General features: G+C 41.8%; 2 protein-coding genes across 3 annotated transcripts; both read left to right on the top strand.

Moving 5' to 3' along the window:
* The first annotated feature begins 584 nt into the window (after positions 1-584).
* Positions 585-15,787, top strand: cab39 (calcium binding protein 39). 2 transcript variants are annotated; one of them, XM_053422825.1, is made up of 9 exons: positions 585-790; positions 4,897-5,052; positions 5,176-5,340; positions 7,307-7,425; positions 8,751-8,919; positions 11,793-11,852; positions 12,180-12,245; positions 12,711-12,854; positions 13,099-15,787. In XM_053422825.1, exons 2-9 carry the CDS (start codon positions 4,939-4,941, stop codon positions 13,285-13,287), a joined length of 1,026 nt encoding a protein of 341 aa, XP_053278800.1. In that variant the 5' UTR covers positions 585-790; positions 4,897-4,938; the 3' UTR covers positions 13,288-15,787. The 2 variants fall into 2 exon arrangements, with proteins under 2 accessions (XP_053278800.1, XP_053278801.1); XM_053422826.1 differs by lacking the exon at positions 585-790 and adding an exon at positions 3,246-3,387.
* Positions 15,788-16,672: 885 nt separating this feature from the next.
* itm2ca (integral membrane protein 2Ca) lies at positions 16,673-22,243 on the top strand. The gene is made up of 6 exons (XM_053423415.1): positions 16,673-16,870; positions 19,011-19,154; positions 19,278-19,466; positions 19,991-20,101; positions 20,571-20,721; positions 20,862-22,243. The coding sequence occupies exons 1-6, from the start codon at positions 16,781-16,783 to the stop codon at positions 20,951-20,953; spliced, it is 777 nt and encodes a 258-aa protein (XP_053279390.1). The 5' UTR covers positions 16,673-16,780; the 3' UTR covers positions 20,954-22,243.
* The last annotated feature ends 591 nt before the right edge of the window (positions 22,244-22,834 follow it).

A 22,834-nucleotide genomic window follows, 5' to 3' on the forward strand; every position in this document is an offset into this window, starting at 1 on the left:
ATCGCAGGAACAGCCTCCGCCCCAGCCTCCACATGCAGCCCCTGGAAACAAAAAGGCAGCTGCGCAAGAGTACACAAAGACTAAGCAGATGTAAAAGCAAAAGTATGTTAAAAATACAAGTACTCTGTGCAGATTATTATCTCAGTGAGTGTTAAACGATATATTATAGTAGCTCAGATGAAAAACACAGGTTAGAGTGCTATTGGGTGTAAAAAGGTGTCCCTCTTCAATTTTACAAGCTGAGTAAGATTTGAAATATCTAAGGAGCTCAAGGGGGCATGTTTTATAAAAAAACTGCCTCTTCAGTCATTGTTACAAGAATTTTGTTTTTTATTAAAATTAAAACCATGACAATGCGAAAGTATATATATGTAATTGATAAGTTATCTTGTGTGTTTTTAGGTATTTTCCCCCGATTGTCTCAGAACACTGTACATTATAGAATACATGTTTACATTGTACATCCAGTTATTCGTGCCCGAGGCGTGAACGCGCCCTCCTTCGACCACCTGCCATCCCCGCGCACTGGAACAGCGCGGTTGCCATGACGCCAGACGGCCGCAGGGGGCGGTAAACGCAGTTTTAGTCAGTGAACAGCGCTGCGCTGTTAGCGTTAGCGGTTGCACTCACAGAGAGAATTAGGAAACGGGGGCCGCACAATTAACTATAGTACAAACAAGGGGAGGCGACGAGCGAGGAAAACAAAGCGCTTCTTGTTCCAAGGAGCCCCGGACTTGCCTCCTGCTGTCCTGACAAATCGGGGGAAACGAGTGAGAACGCCGTTTACAAGGTACTCTATTGTATACATGATGCTACGTATAAATATGTGCACGCATGTAAGGTTTCATTAGCCCCAAAACGGCTGTGTGGAAGTTAGCCAGTTAGCTGCCCTCGCTAGCGTTAGCCGACAAGACAGCTCTCAGCGAACACAGAGGTTGTAGCTGAACTAGCTGATGATCTGCTAAAGTCGAGCGTGGGCTCATAGTACAGGCTAGCGAGTAGCCCCTGTCAGGCCTGGCTAACGTTGTGCTAAGACAGCTAGCTGACGTTATGCTAAGACAGCTAGCTAACGTTAGCTGCAGCACGTTACCAAACGGGCTGTCAGAGGCTCCCTCCCTCCGGTGTTAGCTGCTCGAAAGGAAGCTGCAGACGGTCTGTTAGCACCAGGCCCGCTGAGGCCTTGTGTCTGTCCTCCACACACACGCTGTGAGGGGATAACCAGCAGCTCTGTTGTGAAGTGGACAGCAGTGTTTACCGCTACGTTCATTTTGCAGCGGATTGCGGCAGCTGCACTTTACATGTCGGGTATCCGTGCAACGTGCCCTCAGCCCTCCGCTGACCTGCGCTCACTCTCTACCTCCATCACGAATCAGGAGTCATTGGGACCTGAACGGGAATTGAACTTTATTTTGTGTTTGTGTGATTCACACGTATTTAAAGAGATTGGGGGGGAAACGTCACCTTGCGCGCACGCAGTTCACCTGCCGCACACAACGCGAGATGCAACGTGACGCGCACATCCAGGGCACCAGGGTTAAAGTGACAGGTGTCGTGACAAGGTGCTTATCCCCAACACAAACTGTGCCCCCGTGGAGCTGGACCCACGATACTGACCTCAGATTCCACCTGAAACTCGCAACATGTGGATTGGTTACGGGATCGTTAGATCTTGTTCAATCTGCGAGGTTTTGCTAAGTAAAACGTGTGTCATCAGTCGAAAGAAATGCCTTTTATTCTTCTATACGTGTTACCGAAAGGATTCATTGCTCCGAGTTGGGCAGTCAGAGCGATCGCATCATTTTCCTGTTAATGCTAACGTTTCTCAGGGTAATTTGACAATGTTTGAGACTAATGTGACACGGGTAGCCCCCACCCTTTAGAAGCTGAATGTGTAATTCAACAGTTACTCATGAGTCATGACACACGATCAAGATCCAAGTCATCATTAATACTTGGTTATTTCAACGAGACCCGACATGCAGTCTGCCAAAACATGTTACCTGTTCCATTATGCCCGGTCTCTTTCCTACCTTCAGGTGTTTTTTTTTGTTGTTGCAATTACTTCATGTCATACCTAATGGTGGTGAATATGGGGAAGTTTCCTCTTTCCTAACCAAATTGATATTGTGACACACATTCTCTCAGACTGTCCATCTGTCTGTATTAAATATACATATAGATAGAAGAAAATGGCTATATTTCCTGACCTTTGCAATTCTTCTTCATATACAGTACAATTGTTAATATACAATTTGTATTTCTTTTCTTTTAATCAACAGTATTTTTCCTCTACTTCTGACACTCTTGCAGTGCTGTAAATAGTGCATTTCCTGAGAGCTCAATGAAGTTTATCAACAAATGTTTCCACCTTCTCAGCACACGTGATCCCTTCCCGATCAGTAGTGCATATTATGTTTGGTTACAGGTGAAGAGTGGCAGGCACGTAGGTATACCATCACAAACATGGCGAGCACACAGAAGGGTGGTGCTCGCTGTCAGCTTCATGTTGACCAGCTGCTCACAGGGCAGTATTATAGGTCTGCGTTAAGTTAAATATCAGATATAGGTGTTTCAGAGATAGCTTAGCGATACATGTAAATAAGTGAGCCAGATATGTGGACTAGCATTAGCTGCTCGTAGTGGTGGTTAGCTAGCTGTCAGATCATTGCAGAGCATCTGCTGCTGTGTGGACTGAAGGCTGGAAGTGACGCTGTCTTCTGACACTGTTCTACTGGTTTCCTGCTAGGAAACTGTGCTCCCTTCTGTTGTAATCGTGAATGTGTAAAGTCTGGTTTGTCTAACACGACTGTATTTCTTCCCCCCTGAAGACAGTATTTGGATTTGGATTACGGTTTGGACTCTGTTTTCGTCTGCAGAGCTGTGCTAGTTCAGTATTTTTGACATGAGTTGTCCTGACATTACTCCAGCCCTCCTAATAAAGGAGTCAATGTGAGTGAACAGTGATCAGCTGATTGTGAACCTGCCATATGTGTGACCTCCCTATGTGCGTCACCGATACTGAAGAGGGTCATCAGAAGAGAGGCTCTCCTGCTGCCTGCTGGCTACATTAACAAGAATTAGCCTGTGCAAAAGAGGGATTTGTCCACCTGGTGATGTTGAGGTGTGTCTGCATTAATACACTTGTAAGCAAGCACCACTCAGGCGCTTGACTTTACTCTTCCTTCACGGGCCGGGTTAAAGTATTTCAGGCCAGTCACTCCTGACACATCATGAATGGTGAAGTACTCCTCCCACTTTGGTGCTGCTTGGTTTTTATTCCTGGCCTCAGTGTTACTTTTGAAATGTGGACTCTCTGCCAAGCCCGGAGAGGAGAGCTGCAACTGCTGGCACGTTGAGAGTTTAGAGAGGAGCCTGACAGGACAACAGGTTGGTTTCATGCTTTTAAACCAGTGCTGTTTAATTTGTTCCTCTACGTGACCTGTGTTCATGTTTTGTGTCAAACCTAAAAATGACCCTGGAAATGAATGTCCTACAGTGTTGCATGGTTAATGCAAATGTATTTTTAGTTGAAATGATCATGAGAGTGGGATTAAGTTCTATTGATGTTTGTTCCCACATTTTCTTACTTATATGTTAAGAATACTTGGCTTTTGCCCCACAGTGTGTGCAGGGTGGTTGGGTGGGTCAGTCACTTGAGTAGATAAGGGTCCTTGTTAAGTAACCCTGTTGTCACATGTGTCTTGTATTGCTCCTGATATTTCTATGGTAGATTTCTAGAGAAGGGTTTACAGTGTGTTTTGTAATGTGTTGACTTATATGTTCGTTGCTGTACAGAGAGTGGGTCAAACACAGGTCTGAGGATATGTTGTGAAAGTACGTCTATGTTATGGCAAACTCCGCATGATTAATCATTTACTAACAATAACCTGAAGTTTCAAAACATTGTACCTCTGCCCAATGAAGCATAAAGGTCAGATCTAGATATGACATTAATAAAAATACTTCCTTTCTCTGCCTCGTTTCCACTGTTGAGACATTTTAATGTTGGGAAATGTTATTAGTTGGGTTTGTCTTCAATGCTTAACTTTCAGTTTGGCATCAGGGCTTTCTACTTTGTTTCACAGCAGGTGCTAGTTTTGGTTTTCATCAGAGTGTACCTATATTTGCTCCAAATGAACATGCTAGAGCAGCAGTTTCATTTGCTCTAAAAGATGGACTTGAATTGTTGAAACTAGACTTGGCTCCTCTAACAGTACACTTGTTGGGGACAGACTCGAACAGACCACCTGCTTCTCTCTCTATCGCCTGATGCTGTTATTGATATTCTGCACTGAGGCCAGAAATCATTTATTAACTCACAATACAGGCAAGATACTCTGGCCACAGACACAACACTTTAAAAATCCTATATGGGAAGAAACGCATCTATAGTACAACATCTGTGCCACCATTAAATTCTATATTAGGGAAACCAGCAATACTGTCCTTATTTTAATATCACACTACGACAAAAGAAATACATTTGTCTGAGTAACACAGAAGAGTGAACGACAGCATTGGTGCTAAAGTAAAAATAACATTGCAGGAGACTGTAGTGCTTTATTGCTTATTTGTCTTATCACATGAGCATTGAGTGACAAGCAGTCGTTCTTGGTTGAAGCTCCACACGTATCTGTAAGTGTTATTTTCAAGATCTATTCAGTCAGTTTTTGTCCAGACTTGCATGGACTGGTTGTTATGTGACTCCTAAATCACCTGAGTCACAGGCGATGCATGTTTATTTGTCATCCCCTTCTTCACTGAATCTGACTAGATCATCCACTTCCAATAACAACTGGTTTGGGTGCAGTGTTGGATAGATACCATCTGGAAAGTCAGTGTCCAGCACTGTAATATTAACAGGGCTTTGATCCAGTTTTACATTTTGTTCCTCAGGTGGACAGTCCGCTGTCTTGTTGCTCGAGGTAACTCTCCACGATGCCTTTCCCCTTTGGCAAGTCCCACAAGTCACCGGCGGACATCATCAAGAGCCTTAAGGACAACATGGTGGTGCTCGAGAAGCCCGACATCTCTGACAAAAAGGCGGAGAAGGTACGATGGAACTCACAATTTTATTTGTTCTAAATTATTTTTGTGGGAGCTTTGTTAAGCTTGAAATCATGTGATATCTGCTTTATAGTATGTTTATGTTTACTTACATATGCATATATTCAGATCACGGAGGAGGTGTCAAAGAGTCTGGTGGCCATGAAGGAGATCCTCTATGGGACGAATGAGAAAGAGCCCCAGACAGAAGCAGTGGCCCAGCTCGCCCAGGAGCTCTACAACAGTGGTTTACTCAGCACATTGGTAGCAGACCTGCGGCTCATTGACTTTGAGGTGAGACTTAAGGCGTTTTCCAGCATTAAGTGCGGCGAATGTCCTCATATATCAATAACACAGCAGAAATTTTGCAGTCAGACTCGTTCACAACAACACAGACTTCACAAACGTCATCAACACCCCCACAGCGGCTCTGTTGGACTCATACGGACATTATCATGAGATTTTGCCTGGGGGGGTGTGTCCTTTGTAGGAGTAGAAGAGAGAATCATTTTGAATGACTGCGCGTGATAGAATGTGGAGCCACGGTGTCACAGATTTATTACAATGAGGGTTCAGTGAAGTTGTTTGATTTAATCTTAAGTACGTGAGAGAAAGGGATATGCATCAAAAATGTAATGTGATGACATTTGGACGTACGTGACAGACATGACTATTTTGATATAAACTCATGTCTCCCTGCTAGTGTTGTCACGATACCAAAATTATGACTTCGATACTATACCTGCCAAAATATCACGATACCCGATACGATACCACAAATACGATACGATACTGGTTTATCTGATAGTAATAAATTAAACATCTGTAAGGTTACCTTTTTTACCAGCTTGTTCCTGCCCAGCTTTTTGGACACTTAAAAAATGGCATTCCTATTAGTATTAGCCTACAGGCCCACATGGGTGAAATTATAGGTTATTTTGCATGTATAGCGGTTACTTAATTGAGTTTAATTTTGACAATGAACTGAGCTACGTTCTTGCAGCCAAATTGAAAGCTAGATCAACGTCTTAAACGAGAATACATGCAATAGGGCAAGAACACATTCAAGTGACTGGGGTGTAATGTTTCGAAGTGCGCAAAAACAAACACGCGTAACGTGAGGGAACGTCACGTTAATTTGTCAAATCAGCATCGTATCAGGCCAGCATGATAAAACCAGCAGCCGTGACAAATTAACGTGACGTTCCCTCACGTTACCGTTCAACATATGAACACTGTACAGGGAGCCACTGCAGAGGGGCTGAAGAGCTGCGGGTTGCGGCCCCGGCTCCCGAGAAAGAATGACTTTTTTTACTGCTCCGCCATTAAAGAGATGCGGACGTCAAAGCATTAGTTGCGCCGCACATTCACCCTCCCGTTCGCGCGCCCCACTTGTTATGTCTCCGCCCGGTCGCGCCAGATAATTTCCAGATTTCACTCCGCGCATCTTTCTTTTCAATAAGCCGAGGACGGTCGGCAAGAGCCATGTCTCCCCTGAGATCACTCGCTGTGAGTGAGGGCCGCCTGCATGTGTGAGAGCTGGCAGCCCCGCCCCTCGCAGTCTGCATGCAGAGTGACAGGGAGCGGAACAGCGAGTGCGCTCTGATGCTGCTATTTCAATGAAGTACCGGTACTAAAAATATGCAAAACCGTATCGCTTTTAACGTAAGGGTACCGCGGTACCTTTCTAGTACCGGTACACCGTGCAACACTACTCCCTGCAATATGTCAGAGCGGTGCTGTGTGGTAACTGCTGCAGCAGACTTCCCTGACTCACCCTGTCACAGCATGACTCACTTTGTTGTGTGATCTCATCCTCCCTCCCAGTTTTAAAGAAAAATTATGTGAAAAATTGAACATCACATGAGTGCAATAGATAAGCATAACTCAATGGATATTAAAAACTGCACTTATTCGATGTATGTTGAATTCGTAAATATGATTTTTTTTTTTCTTGTTTCTTTCCTCCTGTGCGGAAATAACTTGAATAAAAGCTAAAAGGTTTCATTGCAACAGCAAAGAAATAACAAGTCTACAGATTCCACATTAACATTTACCAGCTAGTTTCATACACCTGATACTTCACAAACACCTCAGCTTTCACTTTGAGCTAAATCTGGACTTTCCCCTCCACCTGGTTGCTTTGTCAGTTTGGAAGTGTGTTATAAAATCTTTTTGTGTTAAATATTTTGTATTGTACACATACAGTTTAGAACGGTTTCAAGACTTTGATAATATCTGTTTGATCTGTCACTTCCAGAGTAAGAAAGATGTGGCTCAGATCTTCAACAACATCCTGAGGCGTCAGATTGGCACTCGCACGCCGACGGTCGAGTATCTCTGCACTCAGCAGAATATCCTGTTTATGTTGCTTAAAGGGTAAGGACCCACGCATGTACACACACACACACACACACACACACACACACACACACACACACACACACACACACACACAGTTCACACGGACCCACAAGCCGTTTCCAGACATAACCTCAAGACTGACTCTAACCTCAACCATATTACTACTTCCTCAAACTAAACCTAACCCTAACCTTAACTTAAAGCATATCTTCAACTTACAATTCAATGATTTACCTCATGTCCCCATAAGGAAGATAAGTACCCAGAATGTGAGTGTGTTAACAAATATATGTCCCCACATCATGAGTAATACCTGGACCACACACACACGCCATGTTATTGAAAAGTCAAAGCAACTTCCTATACAAAGAGGAAATTCTTTTCAAAAGCCAAATAAAAATGGCTCAACGGTATGAATCAAGTATCATTGTATTTTGGTAGAAGCTGTGTCTGTCCAGCTTCCTGTGATGTTATTGACCATTTTTATCAGTTGTTCCTGTGCTCCAGGAATCCTCTTTCTCCATGAAGCAATAGTGAAAGCAAACAAAACTGATAGATGATAGCATTTGCCCAGGAATGTGCACAAGCAGACGCTCTACCAAGGATTTGACCCTTTTATAACTAGATTTACATTTGAATGTTTAAAAAAATGTATCCAATCCACTTGAAATAGGGAACAATACCACACTATGCAGAAAGTCGTTTGTTTACAATACCTTTGGTTTAGACATTTCGCAGATGTTTTTAATATGTGACATCTGCAACTAACAACCCTGCCATTGTCTTTTCTGTTATGTCCTGTTTAAGATGAACCGGCAGCTCATTACATTCCTTTCCATTACATTACATTACATTACATTACATTACATTACATGTCATTTGGCAGATGCTTTTATCCAAAGCAACTTACATTTAGTGCATTCAACATCTATGAGGGGCCATTTTTAGGGGTTCAGTATCTTGCACAAGGACACTTCGGCATGCATGGGGAAGAGTGAGGATTGATCCAAAACACATGAAGACATGTTCTTGGGTTCACACAACCTTACATGATTTGTATATTTCATTATATAATTTTGTGTTTAAATACATGAAATGGACCCGATTTAAATGTTTCTAACAATGCCGGGTTCCGAGAGGACTCACAGACCATCTGCAAAACCATGTGTAAGGGAAACTCACGCCTTTTATTTACAAAGTTATTAGTCATTCATTTCTGACCTCATTAGCACAATTGTTATTTTAGACCATTTTACACCTCTTTAACCTCTTGTGTCTGTGTACTAGCCTATGCTATTATCAGATGATAAACCTTTGTCCCATGTGTCTGTTTGATCCAGGTATGAGTCTCCAGAGATTGCCCTAAACTGCGGTATCATGTTGAGGGAGTGCATCAGACATGAACCGCTGGCTAAAATCACACTGGGGTCAGAGCAGTTCTACGACTTCTTCATATACGTGGAAATGTCCACGTTCGACATCGCCTCAGACGCATTTGCCACTTTTAAAGTAAGTTGCTCACTCCTTTGCAAAAGAAACCGACCACATAATTTCAAATGTAAGTTTCATACTTGAAGTGCACAGCAGATATGCTTTAGACTTTCATGAAATCTATATTCAGAATCCCAACTTCCTACACCTTGATACTTCGTCTGTCTGTCTATAAATCTATAAGTCTCATCTATCTAATGTTGAACACTGTGTCTAACTTGACAGCTCAAACAGAAAGCGATGCATTGGCTGCAGATAGATGCTGCTGATGCTCCTGCTGATATTGTAATTAGAAAGACACACTGATGTATACACTTTGTGACTGTGGATTTGCAGCTGATGCAATGAAAGGGGCGTGTATGCATAGTTTTGTGTTATGATTAACAGACCTGAGTAAATCATTTAAGCACTCATCAATCTGCCTCTGATTTTTCAAACGAAAGGTCAGCTTCAGCTGTGAAAACCTTGAAAATCAGTTTGAATTTTAATTCCTGATTAAATGTGAGATTAGAAACTGATCATGCAGTGTGCTGGTAACAAAACTAATATATTCATGTAATTTGGTTAAATGATGTCAAGGTATTCAAACATCAGATTTTGGGCAGGTCAGCTCGTGACAGTAAAATAACTACTCCCAACATGCTTTTCTTCTTAAACATGCTTTTCGGTGATGATATAATTTCGTCAGCTGGAGGAGGGGGTTGTGGGGTTGTGTTTTGCGGTGTTGATGGTGCAGGATGTTGCAGGATATTGCATTGCATGTTGGGATTTGTAATACCTGCATTGTGGGCAGTATAGCAATGGGTAACTTTTAGAAGCAAATCACCTCACAGGCTGTTATAATTGTACGTTATATAATCGTCAATTGTGCCCTATAAGGTCCATGGGTCTTGAGTTGGAGTTGAATTAACATGCGTCTTGGATCTGATCACAAGTGGACAGCTCTAAATATGTCAGTTTACAGTTTGCATTAGAATATGTCTTGACACGGGAGTGGATTTTACCTCAACGCTCTATATGCAAAAACACACAGCACTTCTTTTGATTATAATAGAAAAAACTTAAAGTCAATTTGTGATGGTCATTGTTCATATTGTGGTGAGCCTTCACAAATAGTTTGATGTATGACCTGTGACAGATGTAATTCTAGGGCTGCAGCTATTGTTATTCCCTCAATTATTTAGATAAAAAATAGCTTTTGCCTTATTAATTCCTCTGCAGACACCTATGAAATTAAATTTTGTTGATAGCGACTTTCTACACCCCTGGTAGAACAGGTAGAAGCTCGGCTGAACACCCATGACAACCGTTTCACCTAAACCAAACATAATTTGAACACTAGGCAACTAAATCAGCAATGAAAGCCAATTCCACAGATTCTAACATTCTCTTTCTTATTGTTCTACAACCAAAACTTAGCCGGCAGCCAAAGAAGACCAAAAAATATTTATACGTCATACAAATCATGTCGTACCTTTGTTGTTTTGACTAGGGTTGCAAAATTCCGGGAATATTAAAAGTTGGAAACTTCCCATGGGAATATACAGGAATTAATGGGAAATTGTGTGGGTAATTTATACTAACTGTATTTACCTTGTCATATACAGACATAAATATCAACATTTGTTTTGTCATAGGCTGATTTGAGCCCTGAGGAAACTTTGGGCACTTGACTATATGCTTTTGGATCTGTGTCATTCTTAAATTAGGTCTTTGCATCATATTTGCAAATGTACACAGCCTTTCCTTCTACATTGGCTGGGGTGAAATGTCTCCACACATGAGATAGTGCACGTGGAAGTGTTCTGTAGAATAAGATGAGAAAAAAGCTTGTAAAAAAACACTAATGCAATGCCAGAGATATAAATATTTTACAATTGATGAATAAATGTATAGAAAGAGGCTAGATGGAAAGATGAACAATCCTCAATCAGCATGTTAATATATTTCCCCCAGTAATATCATCGAAACTTACCTGACTAATCCTGCACACTATAGCAGGCCTCAATAGCCCTGCTGTAGTGTGAAGGATGCTTGGAATTATCTGCGCATGTGATGGAGAAATGCACAGTGGAGGGTTGAAATTCAATGTGCAGCGTGTGCTGTATTCCATACATCTTTAAAATAGAGTTATGAATGATGTTTTTATTGCTCAGCGTTTAATTTGCGTATATATATATATTTTTTTTTTGCAAAATTCCTATGGAAAGTGTCCGCAAAGTTTCCGGAAATTAACTGAAAATTGGCCGCCCCTTTGCAACCCTAGTTTTGACACAATAAGACTTGTTTTAATCCATAAATCTGATACATCAGCTGTATGAAGCTGAAAATGTTTGCTCCCTTTTGCGGTAGAGTACAACAGGACAGAGGATTTAGAGTCAAAGACTGAGTTCTGGATGTTATAAAGCATTTAATATAGACTTGACACAGACATGTCTGTCTGTCTGTCTGTCTGTCTGTGTGCAAAAGTAAAAAAAATAACAAGTGAGAGACTTTACATGTTATTATAAAAACTGTAAAACAATTTCAGATCATTATGAAACGAATTGGACTGAGGCCACTACAGTTTTAATAATTAACATTGACACAATTTCAAGCGCACCACAACAGTGAGGCTGCCCACAGCAGGTGTTCTGTGTGAAACACGGACACCCCTCAGCAGTACATGTTTCTATGAATTAAACAAAGCTTCAATGCAAAAAAACAAGCTTTCAGGGGTTTTCTGTTGTGTATTTTTTAAATAAAATGGCAATGTATTTCTAAGGATGATGTCTGCATGTGCTTGAGTATATTGTTAGTGCTTTTTCCTAAAAGCAAGAGATTTGGGATCAAGCTGAGTCATCACCATTTGTCCATATTTATCTCTAACAGTCTGCTCTGTCTATTTCCAGGACCTCCTCACAAGACACAAGCTACTGAGTGCAGAGTTTCTGGAGAAGCATTATGACAGAGTAAGTCTGCACTGAACTAAAAGCCACTATCTATTATGAGATCAAATTTGAACTTTCTTTTTGGGAAATCAATTGCACAACAAATGCAGTTTATCACAGTGAACATACATTAATCAATCAGTCTTAACACTTTAATATGTACTAGCTGTTTAAATCACTATGTTTGAGATGATTGTTTCCCCAAAAAGTATATACACCAAGAATTTCTAAAGTAAAGTTTAATTTCTGTGCCATTGAGTTGATACAAACACTGATGCAGGTGAAACCACTTTATGGTGCATGTAGATGACAATCTCCCTCTTACTCATCTTCTCTCTCTCTGTGTAGTTCTTTAGTGAATATGAGAAGTTACTCCACTCAGAAAACTACGTGACTAAAAGGCAGTCCCTCAAGGTAAGGACCGTGACTCATGCCCCTGAACAGGTCTCATGTCATAGTGCAATTCTGCTCAGAGCTAATTAAAGATGAAGTCTAGTCAGGGGTTGTGTTTCTCTACAGTTTCTTATTCTCGTTATGACCGCCATCTAGTGGTGGACCTAAACAATGTTTTACATGTCTTTTTAAACCCCTATCTAGTGTTTCCTTCACTTTCCTTGTGATTTTGACTATACATTGACTGCATAGTTTCAGATTAGTGTGGATATTATTAAATGTTAGATCAGTAATGGTTTTGTAGCTCTGAAACCACAATCAATTTCTAGATGTAGAGAAACAATATTCCCCACAGCCAACAGTTATTACCAAATTGAAATCTACCCTCAAGTAACTAGTTTTGTTCTATTTAAATCTATATTTTGTGATGTTTTGTTGACTCGAAATAAATATTAAAACATTTCTTCTTACTCTGAAACGATCTAGTTACTCGGGGAGCTGCTTCTCGACCGGCACAATTTCACCATAATGACGAAATACATCAGCAAGCCAGAGAATCTCAAACTAATGATGAATCTGCTACGGTACAAAAGCCGCAACATCCAGTTTGAGGCATTTCATGTTTTTAAGGTAAAAACAAAGCATGGTTTAAGTTGTATGTCTGTCATCTTCGAAGGGCTCAGAGGAAAACTGGTCTCAAAAAAACCCTCCGACGAGCTAACAGGCTCTTGACTCATGACATGTGTAGTGCATTCAGCATTCTGCAAACAGATTTTTTTTACAAAAAAATAAATAAACAACATTAGTAAGGACTGACATCAGTCAATCATTATCTTCATATATTAATATCTTCACCCGCTTCCTCCTCTACCAGGTGTTTGTGGCCAACCCCAACAAGACGCAGCCCATCCTGGACATCCTGCTGAAGAACCAGACCAAACTCATCGAGTTTCTCAGCAAGTTCCAGAACGACAGAACAGAGGACGAACAGTTCAATGATGAAAAGACTTACTTGGTCAAACAGATCAGGGACCTCAAGAGGCCTGCTCCCCAGGAGGCCTGAGGAGAGCGCAGAGGTGGCTGGGGGAGGAGCCACCTGGACTACGTCTGGAAAAACACCCAGACAACGTCTGCTTAATGGAACCTTCAGCAGCTGCTCAACTGGTTTCTGAACAAAAACTGAGGAAACAAGTGAAAACCCAACAAAATGCAAACGTATCCATATCAACTCATCAGCTCCTCTGCTCGTCAGAGAACATTCGTGTATTTTTTTCAGTCTTTTTCCTTCAAAAGAATTTAGAAAAAATAATAGATGCTGCTGCTTTCTTGCACATTGAGACATATAAAGTATATTAAAACGCCATAACAGTCCATCAAACATAGAGAGCGAAATGTCCGTGCATTTAAATTAAAACAGACTTCCTGGTAGACACACACACAGTTTACACGCACATATATGCATCAAATGCATATACTGCAAGAATATCGGCTGAAACCTTGAGATGGAAATGGTACGAGCAAGTTGAAGACTGGTGTGTTTTGTTGCATGCCTTGAAATGTGACCGATCCCTGGCTGTACCCGGTGTCGGCTCTGTGACGGCCTGCCCAGTTTGACTCCCACGTTCAGTGCCACAGACTCGGAAATGCACACGCACCACAGCAACCGCCACAGTTTGCATCTATGCCTTCATCCAATAAAGCGACAGTGGTTAATTTTACCGTATTTGTGTGGGGACGAGCTCTCAGATGCCATCACCCAGAACCGTTCTCCTCCTGTGTGCTTTGTCCCGACACAGCACTTGAAGCACATGAGGAAAGGAGGGAGGGATGAAGGGTTTGGCAAAGCCCGAGAGTTGGGTCCCTATCGTTTTGTGGGACAGGGTGAACATGTACATATGCCTTTTTTTTTTTTGCTTTGTAGATTTTGTTTAACCTTGTCATATGAATATATATTATATATATATATATATTACCTTAAGCGTCACGTTTTTGGTTAATTGTAATCAAATTACTTTCTAAACCATAATAGAAACAACAAACGAGTGACATTGTTTTTGCATTTCATCTTACTGCTGAAATGGTTGCTGGTGGGTTTCTTTGTACATAACATTTAGCTAACCTATAGGATATTAACAATTTGTACAGCAGAGGAATGTCATGGTGTTAGCTCTGGATCTGTTAATCCTCGTTTTACTCTACACTTTTGAGTGTGTCTCCCGACTGCTGCAGAGGGGAGTTAGCAGTGCAGGAGGGGAGGGAGGAGAAGTATTAACTGAAAAATAAAAGCCTGTGTGTTTGTGCACTTTGTGAGGAGCTGAGCGATCAACATCATCTAACTGGAATCGAGGACTGGGTAGCCCCTGCTTCCCCGCCTCCATTTCATTAACTTTTCCCCATCCCCTTCTCTTTCTCATCACTCGGCTGGTGGCCTGGGAGCATCTTGTGGCCCCACAGCGAGTGCGCTTCAAGGGTGAGATCATCTGGAAATTAACAACTTGGCACATTATTCTTTTTTTCCCCTTTCTCCTCATGTTTGAGCCGTTTCTCTTCACAGGATATATAATTCCAGTACAATAATGAATGTAAAGCATTGTGGGTAGCAGAGTCCATCGGGCATGTTGGATTGTCCTCATGGTGCTGAGCAAAACTGATGAAACCATAGATTTGTTCATTTGCAGTGAACAACATGGTCAATGTAACGTTTCATATTTATACATTCGATTAAGAGAATCCATACCATCTGCGTGCAGACACCAGCTCGACCCAGATAGACCACAGATGCACATTGAAAATGCATGTTCCTCCACTGGCTGTGCATGATGCTGTACTAAAGACGTTGTACTGGAATTGTTTTTTCCCCCAAAATATTTAGCAACATTGAAATGTCAAATTGAAATCTTGGCTACATGGCTGTATGCTGACTGACTGGAGTTTCAGCATAGAGTGTTTGGGTGTCAAAGGCCTGGGCCCTACAATCAAAATAAAGAAAAAAAAACATTTCGAATAAAAATACAAACGTGGTTGTTTTCTTCCTGTATGCAGAAATCACACATGGGTCAAATGGTAATATTCTGGTATGTGTATCAGCTTACCAACAGTACAGAGGTGGGATTAATCCCTATTGAGACAATATAAACTGGGGAACAGGCAGGTTTAAGAAAATAAGGGTACAGACATATACATTTAAAAAAAGATAATTTCCTGTGAATGGGGTAAACATGAGTAAATATTATGATACAAATGTATATCTCACTTTTCATGTTAATTTTTTTTTAAAACAAGATAAACAAATACGAAAGAGGAGTAATCTGTATTATTTATAAAGGTGGAAACATTTGATAGAAGTAATTTTGGGACCTTATAGGTTTGCCGGTTGAAGTCTTCCGGGTATGAAGCTGGGTAGCTAATCCTTCAGCCTACACCTTTTAGGTACACACATTTGTTTTTGTGTTGTTTTTCTCTTTTATACATTTTTTTGTGAACGTTTTGTTTTGTTTTTATAACGAATCCTTTGTGAAAAGAACAGTTTTTGTGTAGTCTAATAAACTAAATTGATCAATCAATTATAGCCACATTTCAATTCCATTTCTCTAAACGACCTGTATGTTTTCCTTCACAAACCAGGTCCTTTAGATTCCTGTTTATAAGGCTACAATATTTAGAGTTATTGATCGTCTTTAGAATATTTTTTGTTGAATGGACTTCATCCCCTTACTGGTCCCTTAAGGGTAGATGGAAACAAAAGTCAATCCGGTGGGTAAAGAGAAAAACAGACAGAGGAGCAGCTCCACTTTAGAGAAGGAGACAGAGGGAGGCCCGATGAGGAGAGACAGCAAACTCAAATCGTGGCACCGGCAGCTGGTAGGCAGCTGGTAGGCAGCTGGTAGAAGCACTTCCGGTGGCAACAAAAACTGCCACTGATATGTCAGTTGCCACTGCTGCCCCCTGTTTGAGGGCAACTACAGCTGTTTGTGACATATTCCCTGAGATTATACGTAGTTTATGAATTTGACCAGTTTACAAGCGTGTTGCTGCTCTGAGCACAAAGAATAATGTATCTACATTTCTCCACTTGCATTTCGAAACATGCTTGTTTATATGGCGGATTTATTTGACATATTTGGACCAATTCTGCTTAAATCCTGTTAATGCTTTGCCTATTTTGTGTGTCATTGAACTGCACTGACATGTGGCGCTTTGTAGTTTGGCGTTCTTGAAGAAAATTGTACTTTCTTGATTCTTGTTGATCTAGGTTTGTACCCTCATGGTTGAATGGACTTATTGTTGGTCGCTATGGATAAAAGCATCAGCTATATGTAATGTACTGTGAGCTTGTAACCACACCGCTGCCAGGCTGCAGTAGGGCACCTGCAGCAGCAGCTCTCACCTTTTTTTGGAGGCAACTGCATCTCTTGCCACAATGTTACTGCCGACGAGGAGGTGAGGGGAGGAGTTTCAGAGAAGTGGCCCGGATACAGTGAACACAGAGGAGGGGGGAAGACACCTGCACACACAGACACACAAAGACACAGACAGAGACACAGACAGACACAGCCATGGTGAAGATCAGCTTCCAGTCCGTCTCGGGACAGAAAGAAGAGAAGGAAGATGGCGACAAGACCGAAATCCTCCTCCCTCATCAGATGGTGAGTGAACGCATCGCTCTCACGCACCGTGCTCGTCAATGTGTGATAGTTATGTTATGTAATGTGATGCAGGGCTGCACCTGCACACATGGGACCCGAGCGGCCGTGTTCTCACTGCATCCATCCCGACAACACAACATGTCTTTGCTGTGACGCCTCTCCTCCACTGCGTCACTCGTGCAAGTTGATCCCGACGTGCAGGCTCTTTGTTCAGCAGCACTGCAACAACACAAGGGCTCCGTGCTGGGTCATGTTTTATAGGCGACATGACCGCTAACGGGTTTTAGATTAACAGCTTCCCAGCTCTTAACCCTATTGTTGTGAGGTAGCTGCAGGAAGCGCACAAGCTCCAGCTGACAAAATGGCAGATGGGTCTCTGTGGCTTGGAGCACAGGCAGGGTTGTTGTTTTTTTTCACAGCTCTGAATCCAGCAGAGCAGTGGGGTCCTCAACTTTGCTGTCCCTGCATGACCTCAGCCCTGGAGATGCTGCTGCACCATAATGAAACGTGTGCGCGTGTGTGTGTGTTTGTCTAGTGAATGCTGAAAACGTAAATGGCTCCAGGGACAGTGTGTGTGTTTGTGTGTGTGACTTTGAGATCTGTTCATCTAAATGCACTGAGCAGCACAATGCTGACTTGACTGGAGTTTCATCAGAGTGTGTGTGGGTGCCTTCAGAAGTGTCAACGGCCTGGGCCCTTCAATCGAAATACAGATTAGAAAACCCTTTGGAATAAAAACTAAATAACACATCTGTCAAATGGTAAGATCAGAGAATAGATTGGTTTGTTATGGTAGGACTGGTTTCTCAGTATGTAGCAATAACACAGTGTTAATAAAGTGAAACATGCATTTAACACAGGTGGCAGGATTGAGCATTTTCACCGAAAAAATATTTTTGTATCAAAATAGAACAAGTTGTCATTATGCAGACTGGTTATTTGTCCAAAAGAGGCTGCACCATAATGAGACCGGACATCGTGTGTGCGTGTGCGTGTGTGTGTGTGCGCGCGTGTGTGTGTGTGTGTGGCAGTGGACTAGTGGCAGAAAGTCTGACGGTGGTCTCTGGTTCGAATCCAGGGAGTGACAACAAAAACAACATACCTGGACGGACAACACCTGGATCTGTTCCACACTGTCAAAGTGCCTACCCCACCCCATTGTCTAAGTGCCCCTGAGCAAGGCACCTTACTCCCCTAACACCTGCTCCCCGGGGGCGCCGTGCATGGCTGCCCACTGCTCTGTGTGTCCTCCTGTGTACACCCGATGGGTCATAGCAGAAAACAAATTTCCCCCCTTGCATGTTGTGTGTGTGGGACAATACATGTATCTTGTATCTTGTGATCTGTTAGTCCAAATGCACTGCAAAGGACAGGGACAGGCCTCACGGTGTGACATGCTCTCAGCTGGCGTGAAAGAGCCTTAACAGTCTCAGTGGGGAGTGAGAACACAAAGAACCGAGCTTGCACAGTTGTCACCGTGTGCTTCCAGGACACACTGAGCTGAAGCATGTAAATCTGCACATACACAAACATGGGAACGCAGAAAACAAAGGGAACGCAGAGATTGTCATTTCCTTTTCATACATTAGGATTGTCTCACAGCAGACAGCACGGGTAAATAACGTAATTAATTACTTGAACTCTTGAATATTATCAATGCACTATCAGGCACACTTGAGTCTTCTCTACTATCAAGATATCTGCTGTGAAATAGGCCTATTGTTGTTTTTTCCTTCAAGAGCCCATTTGTCCAGAAAAACGTCTTACCTGCCACAAGCTACTTCCTTCTTGGTCATTATAGTTGTCAATGGCAGCGCACACTGAGTGAGGAACTACTATCAGTGTGTAGTGCCACCATGCCAGCACCAGTTGGGCGCGTGGCTCCAGCAGATGGGCTGCGAGACTGGAGGCGTCTGGGAAGATTACTCACCATCGTCTCAGTCAAGTTTTCATTATCAAGCGCTCCGTGGGCCTGGCTCAGCGTTACTCATTCCTGCTAGAGATGAGGCATCGCTTATTATGAGAGCTTCTATTTTAACAGTCGGTTAATTCAGGTCATGGTGATGATTAGTGATGGAAGCTGCCTGGAAATCCTTTTCTGTGCCCTTTTTGAAGTTTTTGTGTGTGTGTGTTTTCCCAGGATGAAGATGAGCTGGTCCTGCCGCTGCGTCCCAGGAAGTCTCTCCTCAACGGCCTGTGCTGCTTGACATTTGGCCTGGTTGTGTTCATGGCCGGTCTGGTCCTCGCCTCTATTTATGTCTACCGCTACTACTTCATACCTCATGTAAGACTTTATTTGTCTCATACTGCAATTCTTAATTTGTATGTTCTTGCCACAGAATTGTTTCCGCAATGTTCCTGCTGGTGTGTTGAATCTTACTATGAGTATACTATGTGTGTGATCCAGATCCCTGAGGAGAACCTGTTCCACTGCCGGGTGCTGTATGAAGACTCCGTGTACGCACCGCTGCGTGGGCGTCAGGAGCTGGAGGAGAATGTTGGCATCTACTTGGCCGACAACTATGAGAAAATCACTGTGCCCGTGCCTCACTTTGGAGGCGGTGACCCTGCTGGAATAATCCACGACTTCAACAGGGTGAGGACACACACACGCAGACACACACATTTTATATTTACAATTTGAACTGGGAGGAGTAGAGTTCAAAAGAAAAGTAATCCGAAAAGAACAATTGAATATAAAACCACCTATGTCTACAGGCATGCTAAAGACTCTTTTAGACAATATTTCTGACTTGAGTTTTATTCTTATGTTCAATTGCCAAAGTGCTAATGAGCACAAAGTCATTTGCCTTTTAGATATTCAGTCATGTCAATATCCAAACATTACATGAATTTCTAGAGGAAAAGTCATTAGATCTCTAAAGTCATTAGGATTCATTTTTATCTTAATGGTAATCGAGTCAATATTTTAGTCCAAACCTAAATGGTGTGCAGGCCATCCAGCTGACAGCTGTATCCTCAAGGAGACACAGCTAGCATGGCTAATATTATTAAAATTCTACAGATGCAAATGCCACAAATGCAGAAAATAACACAGGAATTAAGACCTGAGCACCTGTATTTAGAGTTTGCCTTTAATGAATTGCCTTGTTTTTCTAGGGACTGACTGCCTACCATGACATTGCTCTGGACAAATGCTACGTTATTGAGCTCAACACCACCATCGTGATGCCTCCACGCAACCTTTGGGAGCTTCTTATTAACGTCAAGGTAACGACTGCAATATTTTCTTGATTTAATCTGTAGAAATGTCTGTTCCCCCCCCCGTCTCTCTGAGCTAGTCAACTGGCTGGCTGCTCCTTAGCTGTATTTCTAATGGAACAATACATTTACACGGTTTATTCAAAATACAAATGTACTAGTGATTCCAGTCGCTAATCTATATAAACCACATTTCTATTGTGAAGCGGTTTAAACTCGAGCAGAGGGGAATCAATAAATGTGGACTAATAAGCTACTGTACAACCTCTTTTCCCTTTCTGGACTCTCTGGTCCTCTATTGACTCAAAGTGTCCACTGTTGACTACGATTCCACTCCACTGCAGGATGATGCTGGTTTGAGTGCTGGTGGGATCAGACCGTAAACACCCAGTGGTCTAATTGTTGGACCATCCAGCCCTTAAGCGTTGGAAAATTATAATTCAGCGAGCTTGTTATGATGATTCCACATCTCTTACAGAAGGGAACATACTTGCCTCAGACCTACATCATCCATGAAGACATGGTGGTGACTGGCAAAGTGCACAACATGCGTCAGCTGGGACCTTTCATTTACCGCCTGTGCAACGGGAAGGAGACGTACCGCCTGAGCCGCCGCGTCAAGCGTAGACGTAAGTTGAAGTCGACAGAGTTGAGTATTTAAAAAAGGAGCATTGTTGTGTAAATGTGTTGTGATGAAATCTGACGCTCAGCTCGCACCAAAGTGACATTGCTGATCCGCTTCCTGCGTCTCACCCTGTTTCCCTCACAGGCATCAACAAGCGCGAGGTGAAAGACTGCCACCACATCCGTCACTTTGAGAACACATTTGTGGTGGAGACTGTTATCTGCGATGAAGCGTAAAACGGTTTATCCATGTCACCCCCCCCCGCCCCCCAAAGGCACATCTCCAGTCGCTACTACAGCCACTGTAGCACTCTCTCGTGGATCAGATCATGTCTGAGTTGCACTTTACTTTTTTTTTTTTTGAAGATTCTTTCTTTTTGATTATGATGTCTCATTTCCCCCCCCTTCAATTTCCCATAGGTAATATGTACCCTTATCTGTGATGCAATACTTACCTGGTGGTTCTCTCACAGGATTTTCCATGTAGCAAAGTCCGTAAGCCAATAATGACTCATGATTTCAAGATCTCTCCTGTTGCCCTTCGGGGATTTCTACGATGGTTACTGTCGTGGGGGGAGGTGACTGTTGTTTGTTTGTTTTCCTCGAGCTCTAGAGGTTCATTTGTGTCTCTTTCGTTTCTGTCACATCGACACAAAGCATGCTTCCATGCTTTCCTGAGCAGACATTTTCCATACATTTCAATTCTCTTCTTTTCTCTCCTGTTCTCAGTAATGTAAACATGTAACTGCTGATGACTAGTTGCTTGCATCTTAATTCTCGTGCCTGTTGCTTCCTTTCTTTCTGTTTTTCTCTTGCTTCCTTCAAAGCTTCAGTTGTAGTAGAGTTGTACTGGGCATTAGGCTGAATTCACTTTTATAATATTCTATCACAATTAAAACTGATATAGACCATTATTTATATTTTGCTCTTGTTTATCATTAGCTTTTCAGTTATTATTGTGCTTTTTTTGCAATTCAAAAGGCTCCTTATCACTGCATTAGTGAATAATTTTTACAATGTTGTCTTTGTTTTCCCTTGCACGTGTTGATCTATAAGAGAAAAACGTTTAATGTTTTGTAAACCAACGTTTAAAGCCTTAGTCCAGAGTCAGAGACTGGACTAAAGTCAACGCTACTGAAAGGGAGCTTATAATATATCTTAGTTAAACAAATCCAACTCTGATCTGTATGTTTTGTCTGTTAACGAAATATGTCTGGCAATAAAGTAGTAAAAAAGTGTAGTGTCCATAAATGCTTTATTTACACCTAACTTCCATACATAACCTACTGTGTGGAAATACTTACAAAACAAACTCAAAACCAATCTTCAGCCAAAAGAGCCATAAGATAAGTAAATAAAAGAAATCATAGAGAAACCACATACGGAAGCGCATTGCATTCAACTGAAAAAAAAAGAGATAATAATCGTGGGAAATTCCGAGATAAGTTTCATTAAAAGAAAAATAAACAAATGGTCTGGTTGACTTCCAAATTATGTACAAAGCAACAAATAAAATATTACACCAAAGTCGCTTCAATTGAGAGACAATCTACACGATCTGAGGGGAAACAGGTTATTGAAAAAAAAACAGTAAGTGAGAATCGACACAATATCAGTGTATCACAGTCAGAGTAGTGAATTTATGTAATAACTTTACAAAGGAAAGAGATTTCACATTAAATATGTTCAAAAGAATGTTTAAAAATAACATTCTGATGAATGTGTGATGAAACAGGATGCGTAGGTTGTCCTGTTGCTGGATTATGTCTCATTCTGACTATCGTGTTTTTTTCATTTGGGTTTTCTTATTCAGTTTTTGCTCTGAATGCTGAAAGCTTGATGGTGTATGAACATACATTTTAAAGACAAAATATAGAGGTAGGGCAGGACTCGATAAATTCACACTTCATTCCTATTCTCCTTTCGGACATAAATAGGAATGAATACCTGGATTATATAGAATAAACTTTTTATTCCTTCATATGAGGATAATAAAAAGCCAGACATAGAGTGGCTAATTGCCAATCCTCAGTCCCTAATCACATTAGCAGTGATTACTCTTTGATCATTTCAATCTGCAGATGAATTCATTTAGATCCTTACAGATGCTCTTCAATC

Source organism: Pleuronectes platessa, chromosome 5, assembly GCF_947347685.1.
Source record: "Pleuronectes platessa chromosome 5, fPlePla1.1, whole genome shotgun sequence".
Classification (NCBI taxonomy): Eukaryota; Metazoa; Chordata; class Actinopteri; order Pleuronectiformes; family Pleuronectidae; genus Pleuronectes; species Pleuronectes platessa.